The sequence below is a fragment of the Daldinia loculata genome (assembly GCF_022478755.1).
Source record: "Daldinia loculata strain CBS 113971 unplaced genomic scaffold F4817scaffold_125, whole genome shotgun sequence".
Classification (NCBI taxonomy): domain Eukaryota; kingdom Fungi; phylum Ascomycota; class Sordariomycetes; order Xylariales; family Hypoxylaceae; genus Daldinia; species Daldinia loculata.
In genome coordinates this window covers 24,652-43,047 of record NW_026054979.1, presented here as the reverse complement: position 1 = coordinate 43,047, position 18,396 = coordinate 24,652, and the positions used below count along the sequence as shown (strand labels likewise).

At 38.9% G+C, this 18,396-nt stretch overlaps 5 protein-coding genes and 1 non-coding gene across 6 annotated transcripts; 3 read left to right on the top strand and 3 right to left on the bottom strand.

Moving 5' to 3' along the window:
* Positions 1-122: 122 nt before the first annotated feature.
* F4817DRAFT_355083 (trimeric LpxA-like protein) lies at positions 123-1,604 on the bottom strand. The gene is made up of 3 exons (XM_049305614.1): positions 1,514-1,604; positions 1,215-1,450; positions 123-1,120 (listed from the first exon to the last, which is right to left on the bottom strand). Exons 1-3 carry the CDS (start codon positions 1,550-1,552, stop codon positions 802-804), a joined length of 594 nt encoding a protein of 197 aa, XP_049153434.1. The 5' UTR covers positions 1,553-1,604; the 3' UTR covers positions 123-801.
* Positions 1,605-2,305: 701 nt separating this feature from the next.
* Positions 2,306-4,505, top strand: F4817DRAFT_362875 (putative siderochrome-iron transporter; the record flags this gene model as incomplete). The annotated part of the gene is made up of 7 exons (XM_049306580.1): positions 2,306-2,529; positions 2,611-2,743; positions 2,949-3,291; positions 3,347-3,611; positions 3,788-3,806; positions 3,843-4,049; positions 4,107-4,505. The coding sequence occupies 7 exons, from the start codon at positions 2,306-2,308 to the stop codon at positions 4,503-4,505; spliced, it is 1,590 nt and encodes a 529-aa protein (XP_049153433.1).
* A 371-nt stretch (positions 4,506-4,876) lies between these two features.
* On the bottom strand, positions 4,877-6,672 carry F4817DRAFT_355072 (glycoside hydrolase family 10 protein). Its single transcript, XM_049305613.1, has 3 exons — positions 5,800-6,672; positions 5,295-5,741; positions 4,877-5,244 (listed from the first exon to the last, which is right to left on the bottom strand). Exons 1-3 carry the CDS (start codon positions 6,466-6,468, stop codon positions 5,152-5,154), a joined length of 1,209 nt encoding a protein of 402 aa, XP_049153432.1. The 5' UTR covers positions 6,469-6,672; the 3' UTR covers positions 4,877-5,151.
* Positions 6,673-7,974: 1,302 nt separating this feature from the next.
* F4817DRAFT_40388 (uncharacterized protein) lies at positions 7,975-9,499 on the top strand. The gene is made up of 3 exons (XM_049307419.1): positions 7,975-8,324; positions 8,378-9,058; positions 9,120-9,499. The coding sequence occupies exons 1-3, from the start codon at positions 8,158-8,160 to the stop codon at positions 9,406-9,408; spliced, it is 1,137 nt and encodes a 378-aa protein (XP_049153431.1). The 5' UTR covers positions 7,975-8,157; the 3' UTR covers positions 9,409-9,499.
* Positions 9,500-9,508: 9 nt separating this feature from the next.
* F4817DRAFT_355067 (subtilisin-like protein) lies at positions 9,509-14,039 on the bottom strand. Its single transcript, XM_049305612.1, has 10 exons — positions 12,815-14,039; positions 12,675-12,735; positions 12,508-12,604; positions 12,335-12,449; positions 10,937-12,255; positions 10,760-10,869; positions 10,583-10,691; positions 10,434-10,521; positions 9,611-10,374; positions 9,509-9,532 (listed from the first exon to the last, which is right to left on the bottom strand). The coding sequence occupies exons 1-9, from the start codon at positions 13,331-13,333 to the stop codon at positions 10,006-10,008; spliced, it is 2,787 nt and encodes a 928-aa protein (XP_049153430.1). The 5' UTR covers positions 13,334-14,039; the 3' UTR covers positions 9,509-9,532; positions 9,611-10,005.
* On the top strand, positions 9,689-9,767 carry F4817DRAFT_t164. Its single transcript has one exon. It is a non-coding gene; the product is annotated as a tRNA-Asp (tRNA).
* Positions 14,040-18,396: the final 4,357 nt, after the last annotated feature.

Here is an 18,396-nt window from a genome sequence, read left to right as displayed (position 1 = left end):
CCTAACCCTAACCCTAACCCTAACCCTAACCCTAACCCTAACCCTAACCCTAACCCTAACCCTAACCCTAACCCTAACCCTTAACCCTTAACCCTTAACCCTAACCCTAACCCTAACCCTAACCCTAACTTAACCCTAACTAACCCTAAAAATATGATATGACTATCAGTTGTAGGCCGTAGAGAACATATTTGAAACCTTCACCTCGACACCAAGTTTCTCTTACGACCGAAATCAATATTCATGAACAGGTGACGACCTCAACAAACGTCTCCTAGATATCCTAAGCGTTGCTAATCTTAGCTGCGATACTTGCTATTGACCTGGTTCGCTACTCACCGGAAGAAATCCAGCACCTTGTTTATCCATGATAGCGCGGTGCGGGTATTTATTAGTCCTCATGTCTCATATATCATATCTAACCCGTTAGCCCTCTTCGTTGGTGAAGGGGGTGAGTTCGGGGTTATATTGAGAGTAGCGCGTAATGCAAGCCATGAAATCTGGTGAGTTCCCTCTACACAATGTGGCCAAGGAGCGCATGCGTTTCAAGTAGATGTTACCTTCAGGTCAGAGGACTGAAATGGCATATGACCGATTCGATTCCGATCTAGGATTGGAGCGACACGCCGATTAGCATTGACGATTAGCATTGACGATGATTGATTCGATACGTCATGAAAGTAGTCCTGATACGCGATTGTAACTGGGTCGGCCTGGCCGTGATGCTTGAGCATTTTGGTTATATCCAACCAACGAGTGTAGGGATATAAGAGCGCACATCGCACCAATGGCAATTGTAAATTAGACAGGTAGCGGCTGTGGATTATTCCCGACTGTCTTGTACAGCTCTCGGAGCTCGAATGCCTCGTGGCCGCCTTCGGGCACCTCGCCGATAACTCGGGCTGGTTGGCCGGCAACGATGCTGAAACTTGGTATGACCATGTTTGGGGGTATAACGGTGCCTTCGAGGACACGGACGTAGTCTTTAATGATAGAAAATTCGCCAACGACGACGTTCTGGCCGATGTAGACGTGGCTGCCGACGGTTGCTGCTTGGACGACGGTGCCCTCGCCGATAAAAACGTGGTCGCCTAATCGGAGGGGGAGGAAGGTGAAGGATCTGAGAGGTGAGAGATATGGATAGTTAGCACGTAACTTTCAAAATAGATGGGAGCTCTTGTAAACTATGCTCTTCTAGATTATGCGCAACTGACCCTTTGTATATGCGACCTGGAGGGCGCAAACAGCATCCTTTGCTCAGATAACAGTAGCGACCGATAGCCACGGCCGTATTGCTACCAGGAGCGGCGGCTGAGCCTGATACAGCTTGCCCGGTCCTCGCTAGATCGCCGCGAATCATGGCTTCGGCCTGGATGATGGTCTTGCCGCCTAGCATGATGTGCTGGGTTCCGATCAGGATGGCCTTCCTCGAGACCTTGTTCCCTGTATCCTATCGTAGGTAGAAATGTTAATTAAGCACTACTATATTGTTTATAGTGGGGAGCTATCTTACGGTTTCGATATACTCGCCTTTAACCGGTTTCCTGGACATCTTGGGGCGAGACGAGTAATAGTTGGTTTGGGATGTCGGATTGAAAAGGCCTGAGTTGAAGCTGGGAAGCGACGCGAAGGAGCTACGATAGTTGCAACTACGAAGTATGCAATCTGGAATTGAATTATGTATATATCGCGAAGCGGGGGTGATTGAAATTCACTTAGCGGGATTCATTCTGAGGTGAATCACCCCTTGCAGACTCATGCAAGGATCGTATTCATATGTTACCTTCAAGCCACGCCATCTTATGACAGTCACTTAGCCGTATAGGTGGAATTTAGATAGATTATCTAGAAAGTTCTTATGACCTAAGTTATACCATGCGTATCGTCTCTCAAGCAATGATTCCAGAACAAACGCAACGCGACTCTACCAGTCAAGTCCTATACCGATAGCTGGCTTATCCTCATCGGCATAGACGAGAGATCAGATAAATTTAGTCGCCAAGCTACCAGGGGTCCCCCGTTATCTTATTTTATCAGATCATCTATATGATAACTCGCCAATGATATTCCATCTCGGGCGGATCAACATTGCAGTACCTACTTGACCTTAGGAAAGCTTTGTAACCATCCCATCGATGAAGGGTAACACAGTCTATGGCAGCTTTGTCTCCGCTCTCGTTTGTATTACCTGGGGTTATTACCTCTTATACTCCAAGCCTTGCTTTAATCGGCCGAGTCTTGATTTCTAGAGGTCTCTTCCAAATCGCGTTTGTATCTCACTTTCAGTGGGTAGACTAGAGCTACTATGACAGAGATGCACGAGAAGAGGTCCCCTAAAGTAGGCCCCAAGACTACTAATACTGGTGTCCGACCTCAGGAGTCGTCACACTCGGCTACTATAGACGAAATCGGCCGGGCCGCGGCTCAAAACGTCGAAGGTCGTGGTAGCGTTGACATTGACGAAAAGCACGTTCCAGACATAGAAGGCCAAGATGGCGTTCGAGACATCGAAGCTATCACTCAGACTTGGTCGAAGAAATTAATGATAATCAGATACGCATGTTAATAAACCGAAAATATGAAATAAGCCACGTACTGATTTATACTTAGGCTGCTGATCGTCAATTTTATCTTAGCTTTTGGGTCTAGCCTGTTTAACTCTTTCATCGCTTACGTTACAAGCGACTTCCAGCGGCATTCGCTACTCACGACAGCGCATGTAGTAGCATCCATCTTCGGGGGCGTCTCGCGCATTCCTATCGCAAAGATCATCGATATCTGGGGTCGACCCTAAGGGTTCGCTTTGATGACCTGCTTCGCTACGCTAGGGATTGTATTGATGGCCGTGAGCAGAAATGTCGAAACCTATGCTGCGGCTCTCGTACGCTTCTTACCTCTTCTCCCAACCTAAACGTATACTAGAATGCTAACGGTGGCTGATTCAAAAGGTATTCTACCGCGTTGGTGAGAATGGCATGAATTTTGTGCTCGACGTTTTGGTTGCGGATACTTCGAAATTGAGGAACCGAGCATTGCTTTTGGCTGTGATGTCTGCTCCGTTTTTAGCAACCACATTTGCAGGACCCGCCGCCGCCGAAGACTTTCTTCTTGGTATTGGTTGGCGATGGGCCTATGGTACCCTAGCAATTATTATTCCCTTCTCTGCGATTCCAGTTCTCTGGATCTTGCTATACACTCGCAAGGAGGCTCGCAAGCGGTTCCCCGCTGCTGTTCGTGACTCCGGTCGGACATGGTCACAAAGCGTAATGCATTATGCAATTGAGTTCGACGGTATGTCTGGGAGAGGATGGCGTATTCTATGGTAGTTTTCGCTAATTATTTCGAGTTGTCGGCATGGTTCTTGTCGTAGCCGGATTCTCGCTCATCATATTACCCCTTAGTCTCGCCACGTATCAGACTGATAAATGGAGGTTGGCTGCGATCATCACCATGATCGTTATTGGTGGCTGGTCACTTGTCGCTTTCTGCATTTGGGAGAAGTACTTCGCCAAAGTGACTCTCGTATCGTTCCATCTGCTGTGGGATCGTACAGTTATGGGCGCTTGCATCATGAGCGGCGTGATGTTCCTCGCGTCGAGGTGTTGGGGCTCGTAGGTATGTATCAAACCCTCTAATTCCGTGAACTTTCCTCGGCATTCTTTTAACAATAGTGGCTAACGAGTTAGTAGTAAGTCGAATAGTCTTATAATCGCCGTTTTCTAAAAGGGGTCATCAAATGTTCTAGGCAGGTATGATTGTAAGCTGACCCAATGTCCTGATACGTTAGCTTTCAAAGCCAGCTTCAAGTAGTCTTCGGTTTATCCATAAAAGATGCAGGCTAGATCGGTAACATCTACAACTTGGGCTCATGCTCCTGGAGTTTTGTTATCGGTTATCTAATCCGTGTGACAAACCGGTATAAGTGGTTAGCGCTCATCGCAGCTCCTCTGCTGGTTATGAGCGCCGGGCTGATGATCAAGTACCGCATGCCAGGTACTCCACTCGGTTTGGTGGCCATGTGTCAAGTGCTTGAGACTATAGGCGCCTCGGTAAGCATAGACGCTTTTATTCTCAAGGCCACTGATTTGTAGTCTAATCATTGCCAGACGCTTGTTGTAACCGAAAAGATTGCTATTATGGCCGCCGCCGAACATACTAACGTGGCCATGGTACTTGCGCTCCTCGCTCTATTCACTGCGGTTGGAGATACAATCGGCCTTGGCGTCAGTGGTGGGATATGGACACATAGTATGCCCGGTCTGCTTGAGAAGCACCTCCCGCTAGAGCTTAAGGACCAAGCCAGCAAGATTTTCGGGAGCCTCGTAGTGCAGCTGTCGTATAAATGGGAAACGCCCGGGCGCTTGGCTATCATGGATGCTTATGGTGAAGGCATGCAGCGTATGTGCATTGCTGCGTGCGCTGCCCTGTCGCTGACGATTCCCTGCGCGCTAGCTTGGAAGAACTTGAACATCCGGGATAAGCAGATGAAGGGCAGAGTGATATAATGTGGCGCCCGCGTTGTTGGATATCCCAAACCAAAATACGCAATCTGGATTATTATGAATAAATACCTACAGAATTCTGATAAGGCATGAATGGTTAAAGGGTTCCATGGTCAGTGCTATAATTCTAGTCCAAGGGATGGAATGCCAAAGTGCCCCTTAGGGAAATTATGTTGAGGTATAATATTTAGGGGGTGGTTACGATTATGTTAGAAGACAACAACAATCCTGACTTAAATCAGATGGGTATACATGGGCTATTAATTCATCTTCAAGGCCTCGTTACTACTGAGTGAGTTAATGGATAGTGTTTAAGATGATTAATGATGATTCGTTCAAGGCAACAGGTTTATCCGGGTGGTCACTTGATTTTAAGAAGGGTTAATTTCTTCATTGGTCGCTGTGATATCGTTGACTAGTAAATAGATTACGATTAAATTACAGTTAATTTATGTGTTAATTCGGTTCATATCCCCTTGTGCTCATCACTTCGAGGAATGAGAAGTGGAAACTATCGTAGTAGCTCATCGAGACCCTAGCCTTTAGATAGCTTCAGCTATTACAATTATGGACTGCTCAAGCCCGTGAAAATTATTCGCCATCATCAGAGTAGCGCATTATGCTTTAATTACTGATATCACAAAGCTGCTTATGCGAGAGCCTTAACGATAGCATCATATGCAGGTTTGGGCTGGTAGCTAGTATTAAAAAGGAGCGGTGAACTCTTTGCTTGCCACGAATCCTAAAGGAAGTTAGTTTTTGATGTCGGGTATCTTAGAATAGGAGACTCACAGCATCGCTCACGCCCCATAGGGTGATTCCAACACATTTCTTGACAGCAAGGCAAGCATTGGTGACCTTAACATACTCATCGACCGACGCGTTGACGATATCTAACTCGGTAATGGCAAGTTCCTTTACACCGGTCGTAGCGAGCTTCTCCAATCCAGCCTGCATTGCGCTAGCGCTGGGGTTGCCACCGCCGAGATGACCTTGGATACCAATACCGTCGATCGGGATGCCGGCAGCGAGCCACTTCTTTACGTGCTCAAACATGCCGGTGGTGGTCTTGGCGGACGTTCCGCTCTCGAGATGGAAGTCGTTAATGTAAAGCTTGGCATCTGGGTCCGCCTTGTGCGCCGCCTCGAAAGCGATACGGACAAAGTCTTCGCCTAGAACTTGGGTAAAGACACAATCGCGGAGGGTACCATCCTCGGTGAAGACCTCATTTACAACATCCTAAACCAATCGTATTAGCGTGTTTTCCCTTTCATATTCAGAGTTAGCTGTTACGTACCCAAGAGCGAATCTTGCCCTTGTATCTTCCGACAATGGTGCTAATGTGGTTCTCAATGACGCTGGTAAGCTCCTTTTTATCTGTGATGGCCTTGACGTAGTCCGGTAGCTGCTGGTACCAGAGGAGAGTGTGGCCGCGAATGCTTTGGCCGTTCTGCACGGCAAAGTTAACAAGCGCGTCGGCACCGCCAAAGCTGAAGCCGCCACGGGTTGGTTCGATAGCATCCCACTTCATGCTATTCTCAGGGGTTAGTTGCCCAAAGTCCTTCTTGATGATAGCGGCATTTTGGGACTTGGACAGAGTGCCAGAGTCAGCTGCGGTGCCGTAGTAAAGCTTGCCCTTCGCCTTGAATAGTTCGTCAATGCTGTCAGATGAGGAGCCGCTACCTTGAGTAGACGTTGGGGCAGCAGATGTCGTCGTGGAAGAGGTAGCCTGTTCGCTGGTGGACAATGTAACGGAAGGAGTTACCGAGGGAATCGTCGTGGAAGTGATGGAAGGAATTGAAGTTGCTGTAGTAGACTCGCTAGTCGATGATGCGGTAGTATTATATGTTGTCGAAGAAACTGTAGACGAAATTGTAGATGAAGCTGTCTGAGAACGATGGCCACCACATGGCCTGGCTACAATGCCCACAGGGCCAAGGAGGAGAGCGAGTGTTGCCGGCTTCATTTTAATGAGTGCAAGTTTATAAGATAAAGAATGAAAGCAATTAAGTAAACAATAATATATAAAAGAATGGATCGGTCAGATGTAGGATATAATTAATGAGAGTGAGCGGCTGAGCCTAGAATAGGATCTCGTTGCCGTCTATCAAGTTTTGCTCAAGATAGATAAAGAGAAACCACCGTAGCAACTCAACATCGTGAATCTATTTCTCTCTGTTAGGGAACGGCTTATATAAACTCGCCAAATCCCCACCCAATGAGTAGTCCCCTAGGAGAGACCCTTAAGAGTGACCCTAAGAGGCTTAGACTATGCAAATTCGGAACGTGTTACCGACCTGTGCGCGACCTAAGTCGTATGTAGCTAATCAGCGGTTATGGCTTTCCCAGAAGGGAAATATTTTGTTTAATGATGTTCCATTCAGCGTTGGCTTGGCCTCTGCTAGTTGAGAACTACTCTTGGTATTGGTTGTGTGTAAGATATCGGATACTATCCGAGACGGGGATGGTGGTGAGATCTCTTTTGACGCACATGCCCGGCCGGTGGGGCATCAGCGGAATAGGTTCAGGGGTAAGTCATATGTGGACCGCCGATAGATATTAATAAATGATGAAAACACCTCGTCACATCGAGCGAGATAAATGCCATAAAACCTCACTAGAGACATTCTTAACATATTAGTTCGTCGTCTCTTCGTTGTGATTCCTCTTGTATTTATAGTGAGTTTTCTTGGGTCAATATTATTACTCCTGTTCCATGTTCGCGTATTGATAGTGTTGAATACCACCTCGTTTAAGTCAAAGCGCTCCAGGAGGATGCGCAGCTTGAATGGAATGCAACTTAAAACAGCACATATACTATTGTCCACTCCAAGCATGGTACTATCACGCAAACCACACGCCTAGGTGTGGTTATCTTGTACCATCTATAACTAATATCCCTTGGCGTTAAGAAAATACGAAAGCATACGACGGAACGCGGCCGCGATTCTCTACGCGAAGGGAATTATTATGCAAGAGTTATAACAGGTAGTTAAATGAAAAATACCAACTAACTACCAACTTTAAAGACTTTTCAAGTATCAATTAGTTAAGGTAAAAAAATACCTTTATTGGATCTAACTTGTATAATACTAGCTCGTCGATCACATAATATCCCCGTCAGCCATGACGCGCATGCTGTGATCTCTCCCCAATTGCTTATAACCAGTAGGAAATAATATGATGATTCCTCACATTGACGATAAGACATTATGTTCAAATTTCCAAATTATATAATCGAATATAAATAGGATCGCCAACATAATCCATCAGATGTAATCATGATATATCCCGAATAACGTGTATCAATTCTATATCCAGAGTTGTGATCGTTGATGCGTACTAATATGACCTCACTTTCCCAAAGAGGAAAACAGCTATCATTATGAATATGGCCCAAGCTCCTTGTATGTCCTTGAAATAGGATAGCCTTAAATCAGATTAATGACATCAGAGTGATCCAAGCTACTAGCAAGACTTGTCAAGCTATATCTAACATTCAAGCTTACCAACTCCTTATTTATATATAAAATCGCCAACCTATCTCACAGTCAATTAGATTATCGTCGAGACTAAGATCAAAGCTCCTCACATCCTCTCCGCTTCATATATTCGTACCACTTTCAATTCCTAACAGCCGCTACGAATTTCTAATATGCCCACCACTAGATCCGGTGCCAAAGTTGAGCCGACCTCGAAGGATGAAAACAGAGCAGGGGTTAGCTCCAAGCACCAACTAAATACGAAGGCATTGCCAGAATCTAAACGTACTAAAAATGACGGCGATGAGAAACAGCAAACCATAGAAGATACTATTCCGAGGTACTTCTACAACACGATCTTGTATGGCATTGACAATTAACTAACCTAGTCAGTCCTACTGAAGCGTACGGCGACGGCACAAGCCAGCTACCAGCTAATGGGAACAGTATAGATGGTAAAAATGGGGTCACCCAAGAGGAAATAGATCAAAGGGGCTCGGCCGAGCAAGTAGGGGCGAGAGAAGGAGTCGTCCCGTCTAACATCTTGGAGAAGGGTATCATATACTTCTTTATCCGCGGCAGGGTAGGTATCGACGAGCCTAGCAGCATCGATGATATTCGCCGCAGTTACATCATCCTACGTCCCCTAGCCAAGGACGCAAAGCTTGGCGAAGGCACGATCGACGACGCTGGGAATAGTCGCTTGATCGCTATTCCAAAGAAAGTATTGCCCTTGAGTGGTAAGGATAGGTGGATCGCGTTCGTCGAGAAGTCGCATACCTCTTTTAAGACGTTAAAGGATGAGTTCCTGTCTGCGTCGGACTACACCACTAAGACGGCCGGTGTTCGACACACGCCTGCTGCTACCCCCGTAGCGGAAGGCATCTACGCCATTACGAGTACCGGCCGAAAATCCCATCTCGCCTACATGGTAACTTTACCGGATGATCTTGGTGAGGTGCAGAAGGAAATTGGGCTAAAGAAGAAAGGAAGCTTCATTATAAGCACCAGAAACCCTCAGTATGAGCCTCCGAAGGGTACTTCCCTTCCCCGAGCTCCCGAATATCCAAAGGAGTAAGTCCTCATAAAATTGCATTGACTTAGATTAGCTGTCAGCTAACAATTTGCGCTGTAGGTTGCAAGATGGATTCCGCGGCCTACGATGGGTCGCTACGCAGCCCAAGCATCTCGACTATGTAAACACTCAATTTTTACTAATTGGCGAATCGAGCGGCATTAAAAAAGCCACCGAGCCGCAGAGGGGTCAGAAAGACGGCCAGGAGGACCCCGTAGAGGAGCTGGAAAAGCTGGAAGATGAAGACACACACCGCATGGAGAGCCTACCGGGCGACGACTCGGCGGCCATCTTTGGGGACTTGCACGTTCGTGCTCAGGATTATCCCAAACTCCAAACTACGTTTTAATATCTGAAAGCTAATCATATAAAGTGTAACTTAACGAGATGTACTAGCGAAAAAAAAGGAACAACTTATAGTGAAAAGAAGAAAAAGAAACTTCAATATGGTTGAGTTTAGTATGGTAATATTCCTACTACCGAAGTCAATTGCTGCCGTATCGCACGCGCATTAAAACTGCGAACTCTCAGAATAGCCTAGCGTGACATACGGTGGACCCACAAATGATACAATCTTGCCCTATAAATTATTCTACCGCGAGCGAATCTCCATCACCACCAAAGAAAAGTCTCGATTCGTCTAGTGGTTAGGATACCTGCTTGTCATTGAATTCGCAGGTGGCCGGGGTTCAATTCCCCGATCGAGAGATTCACATTAACGTTTTCTTTTTTCTTTCTTTTTTTTTACCACTCTCCGCGCAACATACCTGTTAGCTTGCGATCTAAACCCTTTTAATCGTATACATTTGCATAAGACTGTTAATCAAGGCCACAGCTACCTCTCCTAATGCACTTCATTCTTTTTAACACCATTCTTTTATTTCATCGCTATCGTACTCCTGTCAAATGTTCCTAGCGTAAACTACCTACCTATACAAGAAATGAGCTATCTTGAAGTCGATGTATTTGTCTCCGCTAGTGGTAGGACTGTAACCTTTGGCGTCTCCCAAATATCCCAATCGTACGATACTTGAGGATCACCCAACGGTCTCAGAGTAGCGATGCGGAATCTGTAAGATCCAGCCTGGATACTCGATCCGTTGGCGAACCGCCCTAGCCAGTAGTAGATTCCCCATTTATTGCGCGGCTGGTCGTATAGCGGGAAAGAAAAGATATCATCCTCGCTGTCTTGGCCCGGTGTGAACCATTGAGATTTTGACGTGCCGTTCCAACTTGTGGCCGATCCGACATACTTATTCTTGCCGACCTGAGGTGGGTAAGTCCAGTCGGATTCGGTATAATCTTCGTCGAAGATCTGGGTTGACGGGGAGTTAGTTTAACGATATCTATGCAACGTGGAGAGTGTAAACTTACATCCCAGCGTAACTCTTCCGTACCCCAGGCGAACTCAGTATTAAGCTTAGGGAAGTCTTGCGCATCGCGGGATAGGTTGAAGGTAAAGCTAATTAACATATTAATATTTTTGTACTAAGAATATTCGGCACAAAGGGTCGGGAGCTTACTTGGACTTCTTTTGGATTCTATTGTCCGAGACCCCAGATGTCAACCAAGGGTAGTTCTTACCGTAGTCCCAAATATTGGTAATGGTTTGGTTGAGGTCGCAAGCAACACCTGCCTTCGTAGTTAGATAAAACCGTATCCTATGCCAATATTAATACGAATTGCACATAAATACTGACCAAAGTAAGGAACGCCAAGTTGCTCGCCATTATCGCCGCTTATTAAGACCTTGCCGCTGTAAACGGGTAGGCTGCTGGTGTTGAGTCCTTCTGGGGCGGTGAAAATAAATCTACAAGAGTATTAACATAATAATCTCCATTTTTATCGCCTTGGGGACGTGAGAGAGGAATCCGTACTCAGCTGTCTTCTTCTCGCCAGGAGCAACAGTGAAGTCCCCCTTAGGGAATGAAATCTTAGGGGTCATCTTTACTGGGTTTACCTCTGGGTAGAGCTTGAGCCCGGGAATAAATGATTGTGGGTGGCCCGGTACAATCGGATTCCACGAATCGTAGCCGCCGGCATCCTGTAGCGAAAACGTGTACGTGATAGGCTTGTCCCCGTAGTTAGTGATGTCAACCGAGTGCGTACCGGTAAAGTGAGCTGTATCGTTAAGCTCGAACTTGCGGCCCTCGAACCCGAGCTCTGTAGAATATTCTAACACGCGCTCGGCGTCAACAAACCCAGCACCAACTTGTGTAGTCGGCGCCCAGAACCCGTAGTCGGTAGTACTTGTAGACCAGTCAGCCCAGGGAACAGCGCGTGCGGTGCCCATGATTCTGGCGGTAAGTCGTTTAGCCCACGCAGGATCATCTGCGTGGGCAGCTCGTCCACCAAACTTGCCTACCCACAGCGCGGCTACGCCAGCAATATATGGAGTGGCCATGCTTGAGCCGCTGAGTACCCGGTACTGGTCGGTTGGATAAGTAGAAAGGATCTTGGTACCCGGAGCGGCAATATCTGGCTTGAGTGCAAGATCGTAGGTTCCTCCCCAGGACGTGTATCGCGCTGGACGGCCGCTACCTGAATTGTAAAGGCCGACGTAGTGGGCGGTGTCGATGTCAAACGACGCCGTAACCTCGACACCTGCGGCGACTGCGTCGACAATTGCTTTACCTGAGCGGGCCTCTATGGCTGCTATGAGGCCAGTGGTATTGCTGGTATATAACGTTTGGTACGGTCTGTCATCATTGTAGAATAAGACGTATTGTGCGCCGAAGGCTGCAATGTTGGTATGCTTGACGGAAATTTCACACCCTCCAATTCTGGCCAGTGCGATAGTTCCATTGAAGCTGGTAGTGTCAGCCGGCAGTGGGCTGCAGGCATCATCCTCTACTGATGAGTTGAGCGATACCGCTTTGATAGGCCAGTCGAGGATGGTATTAGGGAAAAAGCTGGACGAGGGTATGTAAGCGATCTGTGTCTCGTTTGACTGGCCACCCAGTTTAAAGTCCGCCGAAAAAGCCTGGGCAGGGAATGCCCCGGGTTCAGCAGCTCCTACAGTAAGAACATTCTTCCCCGAGGCTCCGTTGCTGGCATCAAACGGGCCATTGTCGCCTTCGTTTCCTGCAGCAATAGAAATAACTACGCCTTTTTCGACCATCCTCGAAGCTAGTACGGCCCAAGCATTTGAGGTGAAGCCGCTATTCTCTCCCAGACTTGCGCTAATGATATCAGCCTAGAGGACAGTTAGCGGTGGGTTGAACATAAGCAACCTTTTAACGTCTTAATAGGGGGTGAAGGTCCAGTCCGCTTACCCCCGAGTCGAAGGCTTTGAGAAACCCTTCGATAACCGTCTCTTCGTTTGAATAGCCACTGTTTCCGAAGACTTTGAAGGAAAGTAATTTGGCACCTGGAGCAACACCAACAAATCTATCTCGTGTCAGTATTTAGACGGGGGCGATGCAACCATATCACAAGAGCGGCTTACTGGTCACTCTTTCCTGCGATTATTCCTGCGACATGGGTGCCGTGGCCATATTCGTCCATCGGATCGTTGTCGGGCTCGGCTGGTACATCAGGCCATGCTGATGAAATAAATGAAAGTCAGCCTCACATGCGCGGCTACATAACAATAAATTAGGAGTAGAGACAAACCGCTGCCGACAAGATCGTAACCGCCAATTACTGTATAGTTGGGGCCAATGCCTCCACCGAGCTATAAACGCGTCCTTGTTAGCGAATATGGAAATTCGTCTATTTAACTGGGTAGGCAAATTTCGGACGGAGGACTTTACCGCAGGATGGGTATATTGGACGCCACTATCAACGACAGCAATTATCGCACCCTCGCCAATGATTCCGGCTTGGTGTAGCTTCTCGACACCTGTCGAGCCATGGACCGAGTAATTAGCAGCGGCCGCGTCGTTACTAAACGACTCGCCTTCTATCGCGGGTGGCAAGAGACGCACGAGGGTTGATCTGTAAACCGATGCTACGACAGGGCCATCTTCATCGGCGTCAAGAGCGTCTGTGAGCGACTCGGCGCTGCAGTGACTCTCACACTCGATGCTTACGCCCGGGAAGAGATCCGAATCGAACTCCTTCACAACACGGAGCCCGGGGAGTCCCGTAACCTTGGCCGAGACGTGGGCTCTGTGCGCACGCGACTTCAACTCGACGATGAACCGCCTCGGGGTGGCATTTTCACCGATTTTCAAGGTGCCATTGAGGTCACGGCGTGAGATGAATTCAGCGCTCTGCGCACTGCCGGAAGCAGCGAGCAGCAACGGTAACAGGAAGTGTCCTACGCGCATATTGTTGTCGGCAGGTTTACACACGAAAAGATGTGTGCCTCAAACTCGAGGTGCGGTGTTACGAAAGTGAAAAGCACGACTTTATATCCATCGTTATTCAATAAGTACGATAGCATTTTGCCAAGCTATAACGATCTCGTATTTCGAGGTTACATCGACAATAGGTCTAGGAACCCAAGCAATTATCAGCCCGTATTTTGTGGATTGTTTTTGATGTGGATTATGCTTCGTGAAAGACGTGCCCGAGCAGCCCTGCCGATGGACCGTCACGGCGATGAACCTCCTTGCTTGACCCCGGGGTATTGCCAGTTTAGGCGAGAAATCCCGGGCGTGACGGATTACCCATGCCATGATGCCATTGAGTATGACTATCTAACCCAAGGCTATGGAGCTATGCCAGCGATGATTCGATAAAGTGTATCGAAAAGAGAGAAGAGAAAAGTACCAGAAAACGAGAGGGGGAAATGCTATCCTCAAATTACGTGCCCGTGGAAATCAGCTATTCACCTATGAGGGATTGGTGGCGGAGCTAGTATGTAGTTCCATCGCTTCTTTTTCCGACTGTTGGGGTTAAGATCAATCTTCCATAGCCCATCTGCGAATTGTTTGTGCCGGTAAGAATCTAGAATATTTCGAAGAAATATAAATAAATAGTATAACCTAATTCCACAATACGTTGCAACCCCTCAACATATCCGTGTTACATTATAACCCAAGATTTTGTTCCCCGCTTAGATTCACAGGTTGTACCCCTCCCCGGTTACGGTTGACCAGACAGGCCACTGTGCCAAAATGAAAAAAATCTGTGAGCTTAGCTTAAAAGGGTAGTCAGCCACAGGTTAGCGCAATTAGCTCGATTTTTTGCGGTATTTCGCAATTAACCTTTTTAAATATATACGTTATAACGTTATATATAATATGTTTTAAAAAGGTAATCGTTTATTAAATTAAAAGATTTTATTATATATTTAAATAATTTTATAATTTTAATAAATATAACATTATAATTAATATTGTTTAATAATTTTAATTAATGCGAAAATAATTATTTAAATTATATATTTATACGATGTATTATTATTAAAATATTTAAAGTTTTTTAAAAGTAATTATTTTAAAAAATATCACGTATATGTATAAAAACGGTAATATGTAAAATTATTATATATTATTAAATATTTTTTTTATTATATAAATTTATTATTATATATTTGTATTTTTAAAATAATTTTAATTGTTTAAACTTTATAAAATGTATGTTTTTTTATTAATTAAATTTTATACCGTTTATTTGGTAATATTTTTATTTTTATTTTATATTTTTAATATAATTTTATATTAAATTAATTAAATTTAATTAATTTAATAACGATGTAAAATTTAAATGTTTTTATTAAATGTAAAATTTTATTATTTTTATTTAATCGTTATTTTAAATGACTTTAAACCCGAAATTTTCGAGTTAAATTACGCCCGTTTACGTTACGTAACGCGTGGTTTATATATTTATACTTATAAATCACAAATAAAATATTTAAAAATTTTTGGTTTAAAGTTATATAACGTTATAAAAGTTTTTAACGGTTTTATTAATAATAAAAAAATCAAATATTATATTTATAATGATTTAATATATTATAATAATATATAAAATAGTTTTAATTTTAATGATTTAAAATTAATAATATGTTTTTTTTTTATTTTTTATTTTTTTTATATATTTATATAATATCGCGTTTTTATATATTAAATTTTAACGTTTAAAAATTTTTAACGTTTTAAAATATATATAATTATATTAAGTTTTATATAAAATATTTAAATATAATAATTTAATATTTTATAACCATGTATAAAATTTCTTTTTTTTTTTAATAATTTAAAATTAATAATATTATTTTTTAAATTTTTAACTTTTTTTACATATTTATATTAAACTTTAACGTTTATTACGGTTATTGTTACGCGTTATGGTTAACGCGTTATTACGGTTATTATTACGGTTAATGTTATAATTGGTATTATAATTAATTTTAACCATTTAACATTTTAAAAAGTTTAAAACGCGTAAATTAAATTAATAAATTTAATAATAAAGTTAATAATTATTATATAATTAATTATTACTTATTATAAAAACGCGTTAATATTGTTATTTTAATAATATTATTAATATTATTATTAATATTATTATTTTAAAACGTTAAACGTATGATTTTAATGTGTAAAATTTTAAATTTACTTTAAATTATAAATTTAATATTGTTTTAAAAAGTTGTTTTAAGTTTTAATTGGTTAAAAAGTGGTGTGGTTAAAAAAAGTATAACTTTATAAACGATATTAAATTTATAATTTAAATTTATTAAAATAATTTAATCGTATATATCGGTTATAAATTATACGGTTATATGTAATTATTTTAAAATAAAAAAATTAAAAATAAAGTTTTTTAAAATAATTTTTAATATATGTATATATATATAAAGTTAATTAATTAATTAATTAATTAAAAACTTATATTATATAAAATTATTTAAAATAATTGTTTTTAAAAAACTTTAAATATTTTAATAATAATATATTATATAAATATATAATTTAAATTATTATTTTTATATTAATTAAAATTATTAAATAATATTAATTAAAATTATTAAATAATATTAATTATAATATTATATTTGTTAAAATTGTAAAATTATTTAAATATATAAATATAATAATTAAAAATTAAATTAATAATTAAATTAACAATTAAATTTTTTAATTTAATTGGTTAATTTTTTATATTATATTAATTAAATTAATATTTTTATTATATTAAACCGTAATAAAGTTTAAAAATATATATTTAATATTTTTTAAATTATAATATTAAATGTTAATTAATCATTATATTAAAATATTATTATATAAAAATAATTACGTGGTAATATGTGATTTATTTACATATAAAACTTTAATTTTTATAAATAATATTTATATATATAATTTATTATTAAATTAATAATAATTATTGTAATAATTTTATTTATGTTATTTTTTATTAAATATATATTATTATTTATATTTTATTATATTAATATTAATTAATAATATTATAAATTAATAAAATATTATTAAAAAAAATGCAATTTATTTAAATAATTACCGTTATTATTATAATATTTTAAATCTTTTAATAAAAAAAATAAACTTTTTATAACTTACATATTTTTATAACGTTATAAATACGATAAAACTTTATATTATTTTAACATTTTCGGGACGATTTAAAATAAATAAATTTTAACACGCGTTAATAAAACGGCGTTTATTACACACGAAAAATTTATCGTAACTTACGTATATTTATACGTTATAAATATAATATATTTTTTATTTAACAATAATATATCCGCATTTTATTACGTACAATTATTTTTATTTATTTAAATAAACCAATAATTTTTACAATTATTATAACTTTTAATAATTTAATTAACCATTTATTTTTTAATAATTATAATAATAAAAAAAACGAAAATATAAAGTAATTTTATTAACCCAGTTTTTTTAAGTTAAAATTATAACTCATTAAATAAATTATAAAATTAAAGCTTTTTAAATACGTACGTTATCGAAAATTTTAACATATATAAAAATATAAGTTTTATTAAAAATTTAAACTTAAATAAAAACATTTACATATATAATAAAAAATTATAAAATTAATTTAAATGTAATTTTAACAATTAAATAATTAAACATTTTATTTTATTAATAAAATTATTTCGTTAATTTATAATTTAATATTTATATAATTATAAGTTATATTATTAAAGTGGTAATAATGTTGCCGTGTATTATGTAATACGAAAAGTAAAAAATAATAAAGTAATTTAAATAAAGTGGTTTAATTAATTATATTTAATTAAGTAAAAAAAGTGGGAGATTTATTAAATAAAAAATATTTATTTACATATGTATAAGTTAATTTTTAAACGGTATATATAAACATAACTTTAATTATGTAATATGGTTATATGACCGGTGTTTTATTATTAATAACTTTTTTTTTTTTGTATTATTACGTAATTACGCCTTTAAAACCAGGCATTTAAACGTAAGTTTAAATGTAAATTTTATACGGTGTAAAATTACTTTTTTTTTGTAATTTTTTTTTTTTTTTTAAATTAATTTAAATTAATATTATCTTTTATAATAATAATTTTTTTTATATATTTATAATGTTTGTTAAACGTTAAATTAACGTATTTATAAAATGAATAATTTTATGTTAATAATATTATTATGTTATAATTAATTAATAATTTAATGTTATAAGTAATAAAGTATATTATTATTGTTTTAAAATAAATAATAAATTAATTTTAAATATTTGTTTTATTTTTTGTTTAATATGTAATAATTGTTTTAATTAAATGTTAATGTTGCGTTAATAATTAAAAATTATATATTAATATGTTAATTTATTATTATTAATTTATAAAAGTAACTATTAAAATTTAAGTTAATAATTTAAATATTTATTTGGTATATATTATAATATATATTATATAATTGTTTATTAATATTTTTAAAATATTATTAAAAATATGTAATAAAATTTAAAGAAATGTTTATAAAAAATAAAAAATAAAAGTTAAATAAATAAAGTTTACGCAATTTAATAACGTTATAAAATTGTTTAAAAATGGGATAATTGTTTAATAAATATTGTTAAAAAGATTTATATTAAATTAAAAAATGTTATTATAAAGATTTAACTTTTTTATAAAATGGTTAAAATGTTTTTTATACGATTTTTTAAAGTATATTTTAAAATATATTTTAATTTATATATTAAATATTTTTTTTATTAATAGCTTTTTTTTTTTAATAAATAAACAATTTTTATGGTCATTTTTTAATAAGTTCGATATTTATTTTATTATTTTTGTTAAACGTGGGATTGCCGTAATAATAAGTTAAAAATAAAAGTTTTTATTAAGTTTTAATGTTTTAACAACGTTTTTTAATTACGTTTTTAATTTTTTTTAACTTAACTTTATAACCTTATA